The sequence below is a fragment of the Gnatocerus cornutus genome, chromosome 6 (assembly GCF_029298725.1).
Source record: "Gnatocerus cornutus isolate USDA-ARS CGAHR chromosome 6, icGnaCorn1.1, whole genome shotgun sequence".
Taxonomy (NCBI): domain Eukaryota; kingdom Metazoa; phylum Arthropoda; class Insecta; order Coleoptera; family Tenebrionidae; genus Gnatocerus; species Gnatocerus cornutus.
This window is the reverse complement of record NC_142238.1, coordinates 18,147,347-18,167,430: the sequence shown is the minus strand read 5'-3', so window position 1 is coordinate 18,167,430 and position 20,084 is coordinate 18,147,347. Positions and strand designations below refer to the sequence as shown.

Below are 20,084 nucleotides of genomic sequence, written 5' to 3'. Positions count from 1 at the left end.
AATAAATCTTTAATTATCTAATAAATAAACCATGAGATTTGCTGACAGAGTAACACTGAATTACAAGAACCAGTTATTAGTTTTAATTTAATTCTTTGAAGAAGAAGGAGGAGCTAGCGCGAACTCGTAATTTAGAACGAGTTCTTGACTGTGGAAGCAATATATCACATCGACGATATTAATATCGTACACTTGCGATCGGAGTTTAATAATAATAATTGAAATAGGGGTGATGTCGTTGAAGATCTTTTGATGTACTCTTTTGTGACTACCCTTTATCCGGGTTTTAGCCTAATCTAAACCATTATATCTTTACCATATCTTATATCGCGTTCTTTGATAAGAGGATTTTCATTTATATTGCGCTTTTTTCGCTTTGTTTGTACGTTATTAAATATCGTACGTGGACAGAACAATGACCAGCTGGCATAAATGCCGCATAAAATATTGTTATCTGTTGCTATTGTCTCTGATCTTCACGCGAAGCCTCTAAGTCAACCTATTGTAAATGTTGTAGGTCATATAAGAACGCACTCACGTTTTCGTGGCTTCTTTATGAAGTGCTGTCATCCAACATTATGGTACTCCCATTACGTTTCCGAATTGATATTTTGACATTGACGGTGATAATTCTGGCCACATTAACAAGTTAATTAAATCCGTGCCGTTTGATCATTAAATTTGATTGGCTCCGTGAAGAATTGGATAACCAATAGCTATAATCTAGATGCCGTTACAACCAAGTGAACACGAGTCATGGCAAATCAATTGGAGACAAAGGATCACGTTTAATTTAAATTATCTTGAGTCTGGTCGAGGTTGTGTTTAATTAATTTCGGTTTCGTTTCGATACATTGATAACTTGTGTGCTTTAACTCGAAAATACACATGACATTTCGTCCAATAAATCAATACAACGTTGAAATCCACGACTTCTCCAGATCATGAAGTTTGTGGTAAAATAACATTAATATTAAAGCCGGCCGACGCGAATGAAGACTTGTAATTTCTAACTTTTGAATTAATAACGCGGACGTTTCATGTGAGTTTCCTGAAACTGAATAGTAACTAAATTAAGCAAAAGTTATAATGATAGCCTCCACTCTGGAACTCGATAAATTTCATCGAGTTTTTCCTCACTTATTTTCGACCCAATCCACATTAGTCAAAAAATTTGTTGTAATTGTTGTTTATGCCGGTCCCTCCTGTTGGAACTTAGTTATTAAGCTCCTGAGGAACGAATGTACAATGAAGTGATTAAATCATCTAATAAGACAGCCGCTGGAGACCGAAGTAACGAGGGAACAAAAATACTGGCCATTATTTTGACTTACAGCGTAATATGCGCAAAATGAGAAAGACTAAAAAATGTAGCAATATTTCGAGTTAATTGAAGCTGTAGGTAAAAGAAATAAATTCAAGCTGAGCTTAAGAAAATCGTGTCAATATTACAACAGAAGTAAAAGTCATTCTTGGAAACTTTGAACGTCAACTCACAGTTAAACATCTACATTTTTTCCGCACAACGTGATTAATGGTTTTTAAGAAATTAGAATATTTAAGTAATTACTTAAAAATAACGAGCTAAGCGACCGAACCCATGAAATTTATATTTCACATTAATTTCTTTGAAGTTACGTTGGATGGAATTAAAAAAAGTAATTATGTGGAAGTTTGCGCAGTCAAACGAATTCATTACCTGAAACTGAACATTCCAAATTGCAGGTCGAACTTTATTGATAAAGACCCCCGTCAAAATCAACTAGAATAGTGAGTTTTTTTAATTAGAGTCTTGAACCTTGATGGTAATAAAAACTTCGTCTTTCAGATAACATCGGTAACATGGAGAGGAGAGGCGAAAGAAAATTAGGAGGGTTGAAAAACGAGCAAAAAGTTAGTCAAACTGGATTATTTCGCAGCAAAGACAAAGTAGGGAGGGTGCATAACGAATTAGCAAGTGTTAAAGCGAAAATGCGAAAGTATTTTAAATATTCGAAACATGATTTTTATGTGCGGTATAATCAGTTAGGATGCTAGAAGGGGCGCGTTGCACCTCGCATGTCAATGACGCGGGATTTAGCGCGATGCATTTGCAGGGATGAGGTTTATTTTAATTGCAAAGGGAGATTAAAGCGGTGACTGTGGCCAAGGAATGCAACAAAACGGTATGAGAATGACTGGGCGAAAAATTCAGCTCTCGTTCTATTTAACCAGTCTAATAAACTCATATCTCTTTGTTTGACAAAAATTGGTGTTCTCTGGAAGGAATGTCATAAATTTGCATTTCACTTGTCTGGAGATTTTAATCTAGATCTATCGTCACTGTATGTTAAATAGTAAACAAGACATCATTTTCTGAGATTACTTATTTCACTCAACTTTGCATACAAACAAAAAAGTTGGATCGTTATTTATTTCACATTTGGCTTGCGAACGTTGGGAAAAAAGTTGCACCGATGCGCTTTGTCGAGTGGGTTATTCGTCGCGTTAATAAATTCATACTTGAAAATGCAAACAACATATATAATAAAACGAATGAGCATTGTAAAAACAATAAATTAATTCTAAAGCACATCCGAACGCAAAACATGCGCTGTTATATATCACAAGCTCACAAATTGGATTATGGTCCACCTATAAATAAAAGCTGCTCCTGAACGCGCTTTTCCATTCTGGCCAGTCATAACGCGTACGTTTTTTAATGGAATTAGTTTCGGTTAAAATTTAACACGAACCTAATTCATTTTAGTTAGATAAGCGAGTTTTTCCGGGTGTTCCTTTCAGATAACCGAACTCGGCCAAAACTGAGTTGTAAATATAAATTCTGGTTGTCAGACGATGAAAGAGTTGGAGCTGCTGTTGCTGTCACCCGGGGGTGCGCTAATCTACGTTCATCCCCCGTAATCCTGCTGCAATCACCACACTATTATCCAGAGTAGAGAACATTTCTCTTCTCTTGTACCAAGAGAATTTTCACCATGCAATTGCTGATATTTAGGTAATTTTTATTAAGGAGAAGTGACTTTTATTTTACACAAGGTGGTAAGGTTACCGCTGGAGCCATTATACTTCCTGCGGCTTTATATACGACCACTCGGAGACTTGGGATCTCCGCACACCAATCAGACTGCTCTTACAACATTCTTTATTTCAGAACCTATTCTTTCCAATTCCTGCTAACTCATTGTTCCGACTTTTTGTTCGGGCACCGATGGGAATTTTTCGATTTCTCAGACTAAGTTTTCATTATAGTTCCATTTAGACCAGTTTTTGCGCCCAAGATGCTCACTTTAGAGGTGGGGCACAGTGTCGGATTTTTTCTCAAAAATTATATGAGCTTTTTTCGCACATGCTTGGCACCCACCTTGTCAACGGATTATTTATAGACGGCGCATATAAAACCGCCTGTCGTAAATTTTTTTGAAAGCAAATATATTTTTTGTTTTAGTACGCAAAAGATTGTCTTAATTTATAGTCGCTATAATAATAAAATAATATTCTTGAGAAAATTCTGATCAAAATCGGGCAGCAATAAACCGTATAGAATGCGACAATAATTTATACAACAATTAAAAAAAAGTTTATGATCATTCTTGCAGGTCACAACAAATTCGAATGTGAAAAAGCCACCATAAAACTTGTGAAACAGGAATCTCCGTTTGAATAATTCCATTTTCTACTGGACTAGAATCGTTAATGTGTAATTCATCTAAAATACCCTCATTAAAGATGAAATAAAACGGTAGGAAAAGGAGAGCCATCGGTCTGATACCTATAAGTACACTTTTTATGACGGCCATAAAACATTCCGACATAAAACTTGCTGAAAACTTAACTTTCAATATTTGACTGAAATGTAATCAAAGTGAAATTAAAACGCTATTAAAAATGCTCGTTAAGTGTAATTTATACGTCGTTAAATATTTAAACACCCACAAATTATTCGAAATCCGAAGCTATATTGGAAATAGAGGCGACTTTCGTGTCCGAAATCATACAGTAATGAATATTTACAGGGAGGATAATGCAGCCAAGAGGCACTAACTCCAAATCCAGTTGGAGCGCTTAATGTCGCTAATACTAAATATTGTTTTAAAGTAGCAGGGGATAAATCGCAACAGCAAAAACTCGGCTCCGAGCCATATTAAAAAAACACAGTTTTTGCACATGAAAGGGAGCCAGTCCTTTATTTTAACTATGACATTCGTAACCAGCCAAGCCTGAAATAGAGAATATGCATCCGGATTTCCCTAAATGAACTCCCATACATCATACCCATATGCTGCGATAGTTGGGATTAGTCGCTTCAAATGGGGCGCTGCGAAATCAGGCTTTACCTGCGCGAATGCAAATCGGCAAAAAACGAAGGAATAAATAATAACGACTCGGACCAAAGGGAAAAAGCTCAACTCTTGAAGCCAGAAGTAAAAGTTGTATTGACACTTCCAATAGCGTAAACCGTAAAAATAAAAAGTCGGTACCTCCAACTCGGATAGAATCATATATTTCGTTCTAGATTTACCGGAAATTGCCACATAAATTTCCCACATTAGGATAATCATAAACTTCAGAATTGATGAAGCACTTTTATCGAAATTCTTCCTCCTTCAAGAATTAGGTCCCATTTTCGGTTCTTCGTATTCAAATCGGGTTACGCATAACTTTATATTCAATATCATAAGTATCATCCGTCCCCCATAAAACACCTCTCGCTTTAGTTAGTAAGAGAAAGTTACCGACTCCATCCAGTCGTTCCGAACAGGTTGCTATGTAAATTCCAACGAAACATCCAGAAAACTCCCAAGCTTCCCTCCGGAATCAGGAGTTACCTTTGAATGTGAATATCCTGTACCTATTTTAGTTTATAGCCAAAGTGTGCACTATATTTTTGATCCTTGCTATGTTTTATTGGCACGAGGAGATCCCGTAGGTGCGATAACTCCGACCGCCGGCGCCGTTTCCTTCCTGCCTACTCTTCTACTACTTCTTCACGTCGTTTTAAATATGTATACCTTGTTTTACACATGATCAACTTGGACTTGCAACGGTCTAAATGACCAACTTTGCTTCAACGGGAGAGAGAAATGCCCGAAAAACCTTCCAGTTGAGGGAGGTTTTTATCCAAGGGGATAGACTAATTAGTATGGGAGAAACAGGAATGAATAATTGAAATAAACATGTAAACTGTTAGTTTAAATGTGGTTATCCGAAGGTATCCGTTAGGAGCTTGGCTTGATTAATGTTCCGGCGGTGTAGGACACATCGATCCGGTGTAAAACGTAATGTAAACTAAAATGGTAGTGAATTTATAATGCTCCATGGAAACGGGTTCCAACCGATTCTTGCTCCTTTCAAAGCTTCACTTGCCCAGAAGGTTGCCTTTATCTTTCGTTATGGTTCCCGTAGAAGTTATTCTCGCGTAATTTATTACCAGTAAACGCGGAAGCTTATTATACAGATTTTTCATTGGGCAAAGCGTGACACCAAAGGCTTCTTATTGAAAACACCACTTATTTATGGGGAGAACCAACACAACGTAGAAAAAACACACGTTTTTTTATAGAGGACTCTTTTGTCCCTTTGAATTTTGATATCAGCACCGAAATAGTAAAATACTCTTATCTTAAGATAGTTTCAATTCGTTCTGCTGGCTTATTGTCTATTAATTATTCCGCGTCTAATTTTATCGTCCTTTCGCTCTTTCACCACATCAATCGGTCCTCTAATCCGCTCGTTTAGCATTCAAGTGCAGATTTGTTTATTAACACCCCTTTTGCAATGCGCGCGTGTCAGATTCACTTTTTATAATAGGTTCATGCGTTAAGGACACATGGTTGCGTCCTTTAATTGATATTTCAAAGGGACGACGGTCTAAATTGGAATCGTCCTGCAAATGGCAGATATGGGAAAAGGATCATCCTAAAAAGGAGCGAGAAAATAAAAGTAAATCCTCCCCATCTTCGACGTAATTAACAAGACTGAAACAATGTAGTGATGTGTGTAGTTGGTGCATTTCGTAGTGTAAATTCGTTATCATTAATTATAACCTACCAGCATAATACCTGTGATTGTTGATACGATGGTTTACGACTACTCGGTTGTGATATAATGCGATGGAAGCGTACGTAACAATTATGATAAAACCTGCATTATTGTAGGAGCCGGGATAGAGGGCAAAATGCTTTGATGTGCAATATGCACAGATAGTGGATAAAATTTGTTCAATCTGGAGCTGGTATTTGGATTAATACTCCGATGAAGATATTGTTGAAATTCCATGCTAATTAAAGGCGATGGGATCTGATGAGATTGCTGGTGCAGTTCTGAGTATCAAACGAGAAAACATTCTTTGTTTTATTTTTATTCGGAGGTTGTTTTCGCTGATGGAGGAAATTCTCCTTATTAAACCATTTTTCAGGTGATTAGATAGATCAACTCTGTCTAGAACGCTTCAAAAACTGTAGACAAACCGACGGTAATTACATGCATTGATCGTCGACACGTGTCAATATTTCATCGTTAAACACGAATCCCTCTTCTATCATAAACTGTTTCAGTTTTTCCGAACCTCATTAAAACTTACCGGAAATTCTGATTTCGAATTCATAATGCACTAACTACACTACAACTACTCAAGGTATGTAAACGAACAAAGAATGTAATATCAACTTCAAAGTTTAATTAGTCTTCTCTCAGCTTCGGCAACTTTTCACATAAATACGAGACTTTATAGGTATTGCGCAGTTTTTTCACGGAACCTGTAATTAAAAAGTGCCATCGAGTATCTTTCAAATATTCCATTTTCCTCCATTCAGAGCACTCATTAATATTGTAAGTCGATTAAAAGGCTCTCCGTGGTTATGTCGTAAGAGCGACTGCATATGAAATACCTATCATCTTTGAGGAGTAATTTAAGGGCACACTGCTCGAAGGGTTCATTGGCGGATTCCTTATCGATTATGCAATATAAATTAACTTGGAAAATAGTTAGAAAACGCCGAATATTTCGTCAATTAGGGTAGAAACCCATATAAAAACCAAAATTAGGACGGAAAAAATTTTAAGGGATCGAGATATGTGGCACCTCGATGAGGGCGTCGTCGAATAATGCCAAACATTCTGGAGGAATCCGGGTCCGGTCCAGAATGGCGAGAATGTTTGAGGCCGCTCTTGTTGTATTTACGCTTACTCGGAGGAATGTCCACGCAAATAATCACACAGATAGCTATTATCTATCTATATGCTTCGATTCCAGTGTTTATCTTGCTCCCAAGTTTAATAATACGAGTTCCTGTTGCTTTAGTCAGTTATATCTATTTAACTTGTCAAAGGAAAATAACATGAGTATTGCAGAAGAAGGTACTGCAACTTCAAGAACATAAATTACAGACGCATGGTTTCGTGATATTACTGAAGCGACTTGTTGCAGGAGCTCGATAAAATGTTATTTGATGTTTTGATTAAACGTCTGGCCCAAGCAAAACGCTGCTCAAAAGATGCGGCTCATTTGTAATGTGTAACGTATTTCTAATAAAAGAACAGATTGTGATAAAGTTTCCCGTCGTGGTAATTTCGTTGTCTCGTGTTCGAAAAGGGTTGTTGGCCGTCCAATTTTAGGTGTAGTACAGCGTAACGAAATTGACCAATAAAATAAAATTTAACTCAAGTAATTTTGTTAAGAAGAGCATCGTTCTGGCAGTAATACAGAAGTGAGATTAATTAAAAAAGCGTTGTGCCCTTTATAAGCAAGCATCGGAGTAAAAAATATTCGACTCTTTAGCCGAACCCCTGCGTATCTCGAAATTTCACTCTTCCCCTTTACAACTCGCAATGTGGCAATAAAAATCTGCCTAATCAAAATTTGCGCCAGAACAAAGGGTAAAGTTGGAATGGCCGAACGAGTGAGCCGTTAAAATTCTCTAATGCAGATATATGAGTCGGCAAAGTGTTTTGTGACACCGTGCGTCATTTCAGGTGGCATTAGGCAAACGTAAGTCTCCAGAGTCGGATACAAACATAGCAATGTTAAACTAATGGGGATGTGTTGTCTCGCCGTGGCGCTCCATAAAACCAGATGTTACTCATGTGGGCGCTACGGATCTCATTTCCATGCTTAAATTCCCCCTTGTAGCTGCCACTGATGCTGAATTATAGATGCACTCGTATATTTATTGCTGTCCTTTTTCAAGGTGGGATTCGCCATTGTGATCTGCGTCCGACTGCGATCCTAGTTCTGCTCCCACAGGTATTACAACCTGGAATGTTTATTGTGGCCCCCACTTATTTTATTCCGGGGAACTGTTAAAATATTTCCACAAACTTTCGCACAACTCGCGCGCTCTCTGCTAAAAACGGGAATTATTTATATACTCTGGGCCACTTCTTCCTGGCATTAGTCACAAATGCGAGCTCGCCGCTTTTCCGTCAATTATTAAAATCTGCACCAAACGTCCATCTCCAAGGTTGTGACATCTTAAATATTTCAAGAAATTTCAAGTTTCCTGAAAAGACAAATTCCAAACGGCGAGAACATTCATCTCGTAAAACGTTGAAGAATGTTTCGAGAAAATAGTAGAGCGCTCCAAGTTTCTGCAATTTAGCAAACTAAGATGATTTTATTTCAAGATCTTCGGGCCACCTGTAACACTTTCGGTTTCGCTCTCAAATTTTGCTAATTTAAGATGCACATTCCAGATGAAGCAGCACCGCTAAACAATGTAGAAAAATACAGTCTGTTAGATTTATAGGGTTGTAAAAACGTTAAGAGCGTCGCGGCGCTTCAGTTTGCTCTACTTGTGTTTCAGATACGCATCCGTCTTAAAGGAAGACAATTTCGAGCACTACAAATATTCAAATGTCTGTAGGATTCTGGAGTCGGCCATGATTTATACGGGTAGAGCGAAGACACCACTTTCTTCGGGAGTCTCTGAGGAGGCCCAAAGTCCCAAAGATATAAAACTTCACAACCCGTAACGCAATTTTTACCAGTTTACTGCCATCGTCGAAACAATGAAAAGGGGATAACTAAGTCACTCTACCCTTCAGATTAGAAATTAAGATTTCATTAATTAATTAAGAGCGAGATTATGACGACGGTCACTTGAAGCCCACACATTAAACTTACCGTGCTAGAAGTTAATTGCGGTTATCTGGACTTTATTTTTCAAGTTTGCATATCAAATGAAGGCGAAATCTACATATTATTCTGGACACGTACTTTCAATTACCACTGTGGGCACTGGTTGAAACGACTCGTGCTCCGGTCCCAAAATATCATAATTAAAAGTCCAGGCACATTATAGAAACGCCCTGATTTCAAGACTTAATTATTATTGACTTACCTTCATCGATTTTTTCGTTTTCCGGTTCCTGGGAAGCAGAAGCGAGAAGGACCACCAAAGAAACCACGAAAATTTCCAAGTACGATGAAGTCATCTTCATTCACTCACAGCACTCACACTCTTAGTCTGCAAGAAAAACAGAAATATTAGTGTCAAAAATGAGTTGTTGCTCTAATCTCATAACAGGATTTTCCAATTGGAGCCGCTCCCGAATTATTAGATTAATTAGATAAGTAGATGATGGAAATCTCATTTATCTATCGTTTGGACCTCGGCCAACACCGGTCAGCAGCTTGAACTTTGAAAACCTTTGAACCTTAATTCGTTCCGAAAGTAGCGGTTCGTCTGTATATAATTAAATTTATTTTGCGAACACAAGTTGTGACCCGACTGCATGATGGTTCTTTCACAAACAATAACTTGGTGAAAATTGTAAACGATAAGTTGAGTACAACGAAACGTAATACCGTTGTTGGAGAAGCACGAATTAAAATACAGTTCTTTGAAGGAAGTCTGAAAGGTTGTCGGGGAGTTGGAATCACAGAAGACACTTTGTAAAGAAAACAAAAACAAAACCACACTTTAGACGGGCTGTATTAACTATCTCAACAAAGCTAAAACTAAAAACTACCCTTCCAGGCAGGTAAGAGCAGCAGTCAAAATCAACAAAAGGAATTTCTCAAGCGGGAGGAGGGAAGGTGGGCTCATTTTTCAAACCGTTAAACTTTGATGTTCCAAATTGCCGCTTCGGTGGATACAGCTTTGTAAACATTCGGCTATTCTTATTTTTTTTCAAAGTAATTACATTATTTGTTCGAGCTGCCGCAGCGCTAAAAAACAAAAAACTTGTTTATACTGCTGTTGAAGATAAAGTTTATTGTTAAGAGAGAGGATTTTAATTTATTACTACGCCACAGGTCCAACGACGCCAATCAAATAACTCTCAACCAGTTCTAATTAATTACTTTGATAATGATTATAGATACATTAGGTAATCTTAATTAAATGATTATCCGTTGATTATCTAAAATTAGTTTAGGTATGTCTAAAAAAACAACTCAATCGAGTCGAGTGAAATTATAACACACAGCAATAATTTATTCAGCCCACATTTTATTTTTTTTTTCGGGAAATTTATGACAAACATCATGGAAAGATTTTCGCTAGTTTTTGTTGTCGCACCTGAGCCAAACCAACCTTGGCCTCTCTTTCTTCAGTTACACGTTGTAATACCGCATCATATCACGGAATTGGTATGGTCGGAGATGCGTGACGCCATCTATAATGACTTAATATACAGCGGACTGTGGTAACCTTCAATTTAAACCTGTAATTATGTCCGAAGTGGAATGACAGGATAGTGAGATGGTCGTGGTGCGGCTCTTATTCAAACGAGTTTCTCAAATAGCCATAATTTACAGGTAGATCGAGGATAGGATGGGATTTTTTACATTACAATAAGCCAACTGTTTATTTCCTTGGATCATGTCCAAAACCGTCAAGACAATAATCACCGCCTGTGATTGTTGACTTTTTTGCCGTCATCTCGTCATCTCGGAAAAAAATCCCCCTGTCAGATTAGCCGAAAATAAAACGTGAGACAATAACATCTTCCCATGAGGTCCCACGCAATCACGACCACTATCACCTCGATTTATTTTGTCAGCTTATTGCATAGAGGATCTTTCACGTTCTTGATACTTAAAAATGTCATCCATTAGTTTTGTTGAGGATCCCGCAGACAGCTAGCAGCATCCCCTAGACCGAAATCAACGGACCAGAAAGTGGCCAAAGTGAGATTTAAGAATCTTATTGAGCCATTAGATAACCTCTTTAAAGAACGTCCACATGCAGCGCTTCACAAGGACGATAATCGCAGGATAATCGCTCGGAAGGGGCCGGATTAGCGAGATTTGCCATTCGATACTGTCATTTATATTCGTTTAGAGGAGAGGAGGGTCGCTTTGTTTATGTGGGGGTTCTTGTGTACGGTAGATGCTACTGGATGGCTTATTTACGACCGTGAAAAATTGCCATGTGTCACTGCATGATCGAACGTCATTAGGGACATTTGTTCTTTTGCGAAGATAATGAGGAGCAGTTTTCGTAAACAAACGTCCGACAAGAGGCCTTAATTTTTATCATTTATCTCAGATTCGAGAAATAAACAGCTGTCCAACTTCAGAAACAAAATTTGTACGATATTATCTCGCCGGTGTAAGTTGATAGTTTCATTTGAATGCTAATAGTTGATCCCATATTCATGTCCATAAAGCAGGAACAAATCAGCATGAAGAGCTTTATATTATTCTAAATCAGTGTGACTCCAGTCAAGCTTAATGAGAAGCGTAACCAATTAAATTGCTATCTGAAATAAATTAAATGGATAGATTGGAGGAATTCCAGAAATGCATTTGATTACTTGTTCCAGCCTGTGATGCATTTGCATCAGCCACTCCATACTTCCTAATAGAATACCCTTGATCTGTTAGCAAACTGACGCTGATTGATGTTGCACATTGCTCCGACAGAATTATAGCTCGTTTTAATAAGATTCTTCCCATTGTTCTTCTCAAATTTAAAACACGCACCCTTCAAGGTTACCAACAGTCTAGACAGTGACCGATTCCCTTCTTCCATATTCAGCAATTAGAAACAAAACGTCCGATTCTGCATTACTCGAATTTCTTCGCATAAAACCCACACTGTCGTTTGTATGTTAACTCACTTCATTGTAATACAATGGTGGACTCGAATCAAGCAAACGTTGCTACGTTACACCTTCAAAGACGATACATCTCAATGCGATTAGTGCAATTGTCCGGATTTTCGCAGGTAACGAATGAAGAAGTTCGTGACAACGAACAGGCGGCAACTTTCGAGTTTCAAGTAACGTAAAGTTTACTCTAATGCACGTCTGTGTGTGATGGCGCATCGTAACTAGCAAGAACTAGTCGCAGTGTTCTGCGACTGACGCGGGACTAGTTCCTCATATCCCATGTGAGTCTTCGACTTCTGCTTTTGGCAACCACTTTCAAATTATAAGTTTAAATTGATATTTGCTAGAAGATAACAGGGGCGACGAGGGAATGATGCGTTGCCGAAATCTATCAAACTTGAAACAGAAAAAAACTATTTTTTAGGGTCCTTTTAAAGATTGTGGAAACTTATGGAGCCCGAGAAATGAGATGTTTTCCTTTTTGGGCTCGGTACATTACATTAAATACATTCCTGTGTAAGCTGAGTATCTCATAAATCCTTACTATGCGGTTTACATACATTTTGCTGATCACTGGAAGGTGCATAATTCCCTCATAACTCTGTTTAGTTGCGCTTATCAATATTGAATTTGTTGCATAATTCTGTGGGTATGTTCAACTCAAAGTACAAACAGGTTGCAGACTGCGTTTGCAATTATCAATCAAAAGTATGCATATTTACACAGTGAAACTTCAATCAACCCTAATGGAAATGTTTGGAAATGTGCATTATTACTGTCACCTAAGTGCTTTGTTATGTAATGGGTACTGGTGTGATATGAAGAAATGGGGATAATGGTAATCTGCTGTAACGGTCGTCAAAATCAATCTCAATTGCCCAGAGCACTTCGCCAGACGGAAACTTTGCGAATTTCTGTTTTATCTAATTTATAAGTTCTAATTGAGACTTGCATTGCACCGAAAGAAACTATAAACTTTTTGTTTTTCTTATCAACGTCCTCAGAAATTCACGTGTTGTCCCCCCGTGTTATCCTGGCTTAGTCCTGAAATCCGCCGCCTGTTACCACGTGGTCAGCCTGCGGCGAACAAACTCGAGGGAAGCTAAACTCAATAATGATAAGGGTCAGCAATTGAAATGACCCTCACATACTGAGATACAAGCAGTTATCCCTATTTGGGAAATGCTCCCTCTACTTTATGTACTCTCAATAGCGCTTTTCTTCCACGGAAACTGCAAAAGGAAAATAAAAATATCGCTGACTTTGATTCTTTTTTCGCATAAGAAGCAACAGTTATTGGGCAACATTTGCTGCGTTGTTGTTTTGAAATGAAGAGGGGACAAGGATGATATGCTAAAATGCAGCTAGAGGCGCTGAATAAATGTTTTACAATGCAAAGACGGACAATTAAAGGGGAGAAAAATCAATTTCTTTTTGCAACACTGTTGGTATATACGGGTTGTGTCGGCGAGCTTTTAATAATATTCACAAAGCGGATAACTGCACATATTTAACCGAGACAGTGTAATCCGGTCTTGCGATTAAACCCGCATACAAATTTCTCCGTCTGTGGCACCAACTTGAAATTTGTATTTCGTTATTGACATTTATTTAGCCGACATTTTCGTTTCTATTGTAGTCATCGCTGGGGACAGCAAGTTGTGGTATTACACAATAATGGGATTTCAAAAACAACCGTGATAATCCCAAAAATTGCATTTCCAATAAAAACCAATTACAACAACTGAATCGGCGTTAGCATCTCTGAAACGCAAAAACTGAAAAGTAAATAGATGAAAGTGAAATATATGAATTTGCAAACGTAAATTACATTTCCTGTTCAATTAAGCTGAAAATCTCGTTAGATTGAAGCAATGAAATACGTCGCTGTCCTATTTTTTTCTATTATCTGACAAGGTTGAGAATTCAACACGTAATGAGAAAAGTTACAAAAGAAAAATAGCAAAAGTTGCGAGAAGGTAAAAGAAATCGTTTCTTCTTAGTAAATTTATTTCCTTGATTAACTTTTTAGGCAGCATTACTGAAGGCATTTATTTAACCCGCACGAAAGTATTTTAAAACTTCTAACGGTAATTAAAAGACGAGTTATCTTTTCACTTCCTGTACCACATAAATTTTCCCAAAAATTTTCGTTTTTTCCAAACGCAACAATTAATACGATGAAATCTCCCCCCTTCGTTTCTGTTACTTTCAATCCAAGTAGAACCTTCGTTCGGACAATTTCCCCTGCTTTCTTCACTCCGAGAGAGCCATATATTTTCTGATTAATTTGGACCGTCATGTGATGTAATAACTTAAGTTGCATTGACTGAAGCCGTCTTTTTCTCACATACATCTTCTAATGTCTATCTGCCGTTTCCTTCCCGCGCTTATATCTAGTTTGTTCATATCTTGCCTGTCCGGGGGCGGCGGGACACGCGGAAATTGCGAATGGTTATATATGGCAACAGAAACTGCAAGAAGATTCATCCTCTGTGTAATAATTTAACTGCGCCCGGAACTTTGTCATTTTGTATTTTAGTTTATGGTTCCTGATAAAAAAATGCGCGTATTGCCGTAGTGACTTTTCTACTCAACTTCGGTTGCTTCATCCAATTAGGCTATCGGATATAAAACAGGGGAAAACTGGCAGCTTTTCAGATATTCGAAAACTATATCAATCACAGCATGTCTTCCCTCGTCCATCGGTTTAGTATCAAGGAAGCTTCACCCCACACAGGAAGCGTTGTGAAATCCCCCTCCTCCGTGAAGACAAATCTATGTAATAACTGTTTTCCAGGAACCGAACTGTGGTGGCTCCAAAATGGCCAAATGTCAAAGTAAATGACATATCATGCCATTTTTAACTGCGTACAATATGTCTTGCAAATAGCCGTTTTTTGTTGCGGGATGATAAAGGAACAAAGCAGTGGTTTTCTTTTTATTGTCAAAAGCATTCGCCGGCTTCGATGATCAATACAGGACTCATGCCCGCTATAGATTTAATTATTTAAATGCGCAAAAGGTTTATTGAAAATTTCGATCTGCTTTGATGATTTAATTCGATAACTTCATGTTAGTGGAACGGTAATGAGAAAATTAATAGAGGACATATCGTGTTAATCAAGGTAATATGTAGTCAAATGGGAACACCCTAATTCCCATTGAAATTACCAGGCGGCATCCTGCAGGATTATTTTAGTTCCTATCCGATCATTTTTCTTTCTCAAGGAGGTCGCATTTTGATTGACTTCCCCTCAAATCGAGCCCTTAATAACCCTCTCTATGTCTTGTAAGCGTCAAAGATACCTGCTGCAGCGAAGCCATATTGTCCTGATGTATCCTTTAGTGAATTCTCTCGAAAATAGACACATGCCAGCTGCGACATCTGCCCTTGGCAACCTATCTCAGAAAATCTCGATATCTGAATGCAACATTTACCAATAAACGACAGCAAATGGGTCAATTTGTTCCACGATCCTGCGTCGATTTAAAACAACAACATAAAATAAACCGAGCACGACTGAAGGGAACGGCAGTGCAGGATAATGCATTATCCTTCTAGTTCTTCATCCTTTAGATATGTATCGAATTCTGAAGGCTGCAGCAATAGCAGATCGTATCAGGAATCAAATGTCAGTTGGCATTAAATTGGCCAAGTGAATCGCACCGACACACGTTCGTCATTCATCAAAGTAAAAGGAGGTTTATAATGGGCGATTGTAAGGAGTCAAGTAAATGGGTTCCATAATGTGAAATGCCGATTGAAATGCAGGTCTATTGGGCGGAAAATTGAAAATGCGGACTGATATGACGTATCGCCATTTTTGACGCCTTCATATTATTTCATCAGATGAAAAAATAAACGGCAGTTTTTCAAATTCTAAGGATTAGCACCGATAAGAAGATTAGTCACGTTATTAACGTAGCGCAATTACAAGGATTATTGGTTAGAGGTCTTCGTTGGGAAGCTATAAATAATCTTGCAGGAAGCGACACAATAAAATTACAGCATTATTGTTAAATATTAAACGACTTTGCTCGGTTCGACCCGCTTTACTTTTCAACATCAATAATTCATGGTAACCACATGACAACATAAAAAAAAAAACATTTCTAATGTATTTTGAAATTGTTATTAACATAATACAACATCCTCTTGTTCCTAACGGCAAGTTCTCAAAATACAAAGTTATTTGAGGCTCGCAACCCTTGCATAATCTCGTACCGTGTTCATAGATCCTATTAACACTTTAATACTTAAGATAAACACATGAGTGTAAGTTTACTCCCCACAATCCAGATTCAACTCCCTTATTAATTAAATTTCGTTGGAGACAAAACGACTAAATTATTACAAGGCGACGTTATTTACCTTAAAACCAAGCTTGCTCTTGCAGATTAACACGCGAAAAAACAATGCCAGGAAAAATGGTACTAAATCCTGCCAACCAAACTGGCGCATCCACCATATTTGACCGGTTTGAATTGATTGCTCAATTGCTGATTTCCATTTAAAGAAACCTGTGGTAGTAATTTTTGCGCCCTCCTGATTTCTTTTACCAACTTTTAACAATTGATTCAAAAGGCCTAAACAGCAGTCAGGCTAATTAATACCATCTTTGCCATTTGAATGAATGGCAGTAAATATAATTCTGCATTGTAAAATAAGCTACTTTGTTCTGTTTGATCGCAACTAAAAGCAGCTTATTGATTTATTATTATTTTCTTTTGAGACTATTGTCCGCTCCGAGGCATTCTTGATTAATTCCTCCTCGAGTTTCACAAATAAAAAGTAGCATTTCTACGCCCCGGTGTTCTCAATCTCGAAACGAATCGGCGAGACTAAATGGTTTCCGTCCTATTGATTACGTAGCTATGTTCGTTGGCTATATCCCTTCGATATGGCGTTTTTGAAAAGTTTCGACCTATTAAGTTATTACCTACGATATATTTATTTCATGACGTTAACGTTATCGTCCACTTTCGTGCTCTTTTAGGCAATCTTCCGGTTTAAAACGCGATCAAATGGACACATGACTTGTCTCTTAAAGCTGGATTGCGCTCATTTGTTACAGTTTTGTGCGCTGAAGGCGATTTTTCAGGACGAAGAGTTGAAAATACACTAAGAATGTTTTTTGCGAATAAATTGTTCGAATGGTCTTATTTTTAGCACTTTGCTCGGTGCGATAAGACAGAGAATGGAGTAAATCTTATCTTTTCCTGGACGCCGCATTTTTTAACTGGTCTTTTGCAATTTCCAGAGCATGCAAGCGCTCGGGTCAGTTGGAGCATTTCCTCTGCAGTAAACAGTAAAGGTGAGTGACGGTTGTAAGAATGATAAAGCCTAGAAAACACGTCGGTTCCATTAGCCAGGTCAACAGTGCACATCTGTCCATTTTCCCAGTACCGGGAAATACTCTGCCACAGTTTGTATTGGTGCCCTTCCGGCGCATCTCTATTAGAAACTTTGTCACGCCTCCATTAATCTACATTTTATGCCAAGTCATCCCACCGTTGGAGACGACACGTGGAGACTATATTTATTATTTTGTCGGAGGTGTCGACATTATTATTCAATTAATCTCCGAGATTTGTGGACGTTTCGCGGTCGGTTTGATGCATTCGCAAGCTTGTTAGTGGCAGACTTTGTTTCGGGTGCATTTTTATGGACGGTGACTAATGGAACTGCACTCATTATATGGCTGCACATAAAACATCCCTTATTGGATCGTAACCCTAAAGAAGTAATTAGTCGATACTGGCATAAGTTGGGTTATGACTAAATTACTACAAAATGTTGTCAATAACGTCGGCTTTATTGGCTGTAGAACGTGGATTACGATGGGCCACGAGATGAGGTTGTTGATTATGCATGGGCAGATAAAATGTTGCAAATGGGCCACAAAAATGCCTGACGCAACCCATGTGCAACACTGCGACTTGTACGTTGCAAATTCTCTAATAAATAACAACATTAGCGCGGTCTCCGCAAAGTACGAAATTCCCGAGAGCACTGGGTTGTTGTCATATCGCATTATCCCACTTTATGCGTCAGTACACAACTCCTTACTTATGCCGTTCCTCTCATTAAGGATAAAATCGGTACAGTAAAGCTCTCTACAAGTTAATGTGTTGCGGGGAGGCGGCGATGGGCGGTGGCGGTGTCGCGCCAAACAATCTTATTATGTAGTTCAAAGTTTACGTCGTTTAATTACAGGCGACGAACGCACCAGTTTGGTGCAGTGCTGATGGGCTCTGTAGCTTCGTGGCTAATTTCGCGCTTCTACTCAATGTCGATTCCAAACTAGAACGAATTTCCAAGCAACAACTACTGTAGTTAATAATTCAAGTGAGACCTTAAAATTACGGTACAACTCCGTGACCGATTAATATTTATTAGAGGGAACAATAAAAGTTCAAATTGGAATTTTTGCTGTTTTATTAGCGAAACAGCGCTAGTAAAAGCCGCACGAACAAAGCTTATTGCATTAGAACAAAGTCTACTGAATTGAATAGATGCTTAAGCTCTGCTCTAGAAAAACTTCTTAAATCTTTGACAACAATGTTAACCGGTGTTGTATTTTTCGAAACTTTTCATTACGTGTAAGAGGCTTAAATTGAATCACACGGCACAAACTGGAAATTTGGGTATGGAATATTATATGCACCCGGAAGAAATGCTGGAAAATTCCTCGCCGTCTTATATTTCCATCCGTATATTCCCCGGCTTCGCGACATTGTAATCGGGGTGTTGCGCCGTAAACTATGTTAACAACATTCAAGAGAGAATAGTTTAAACTTGCATGGCTGCTGGCCGAAGGTACACACAGCACAGGATTTGCAGGAATTTAGCGGGCGACTTGAGATCTGAACTAATTTTCCCGAGGGTAAAGTGCTATTCCCTGTTCTGAACGTCTCGATAATTAATAGTATAACATGAATCCCTCTCCATTATCAGGCTAAACGTCTTAAACGGGGTGCGTATTTATTACGGAAAGTTTACAAAGTAATCGGTTTTTAAGATTATGTCTGGAAATTGAATTTAACTTCTTTTGATAACGTTCCGACTTGCTTCGGCAAACATGTCGATTGCTTGCTATTTTAAATGGAAACATGGTTATCTAGTCGCGAACTCCATCGATAAAGAGCGGACGCCCGAGTCGCTAAAAAATCCCTGATTTCGATTCGATGCACTCCCTGACGAGTGTGTGTCGTACTTTGGGGAGAGCTGAGATTCGTTAGTACGGCAGGAAATTCAGAAAACAAACTGGATAAAGATTGCAGGGAGATAAATTCGACTAACGGTTGACACATTCGTCGGCTTCATATTTTATCGGATTCACACGTTTTCACGGATCGTTGGACCGCAGGATTATTGCAGGAAATCCGAGAGGATTGCTAATTACACTTACAAAAAAGAGAAAAACTCTGTTCGGCTATTTCGACGAAATGTTCTGTTCTGCGACGACGGGCACGCATAAAACCCCCATAAAACCGCCAGTCATATTTGATTATCCACATATTTCGGTTAGAGTCTTCTAATTATACATCTGCTTTGTTTACAGCACGAACCGGCCGTAAAGCCGAACCGTTTTTGAATTTCCATCGGTTAATCGATGTCGAAGCTCCCATAAAATTCTTGTAAAAAGTAAACATAACCGACACACGCATAAAGCAGGTTTCCCCTTAAAACATCATTTATTGATTGTGCTTTGTATTCAAGGCGAATTTTCACGCTTCTCTTAAATGACAAACCCCGTTTATGTGCAGATCTTGATGGAAATAGAACACGACTCGAAGCTTCCCATAAAATGGTTCATTTTCGGATAGCATCTCTTTGTTCGTCGTTCTACATAACACGCTTTCATTTAACTCTACATCAATAGCAATTTCAACACCTTTTCATACACTGCATCCATTCTTTTCCTACACTGTTTAAACACTTCGTGCAATCTTTACGCCAGGTCTCGACTTGCATCTTACACGGGCTCAGCGAAACCACTCGCGCTTATTCTTCACAA

At 38.4% G+C, this 20,084-nt stretch overlaps 1 protein-coding gene across 1 annotated transcript in view; it reads right to left on the bottom strand.

The window, feature by feature from the left end:
- Sema2a (Semaphorin 2a) overlaps nucleotides 1-20,084 on the bottom strand; it is a 259,723-nt gene that overhangs the window by 137,443 nt on the left and 102,196 nt on the right. Inside the window, exon 2 of the mRNA XM_088038686.1 lies at nucleotides 9,342-9,467. Within this exon, the coding sequence (XP_087894812.1) occupies nucleotides 9,342-9,441 (100 nt within the window). The 5' untranslated portion in view covers nucleotides 9,442-9,467. The remainder of the gene's footprint in view (nucleotides 1-9,341; nucleotides 9,468-20,084) is intronic.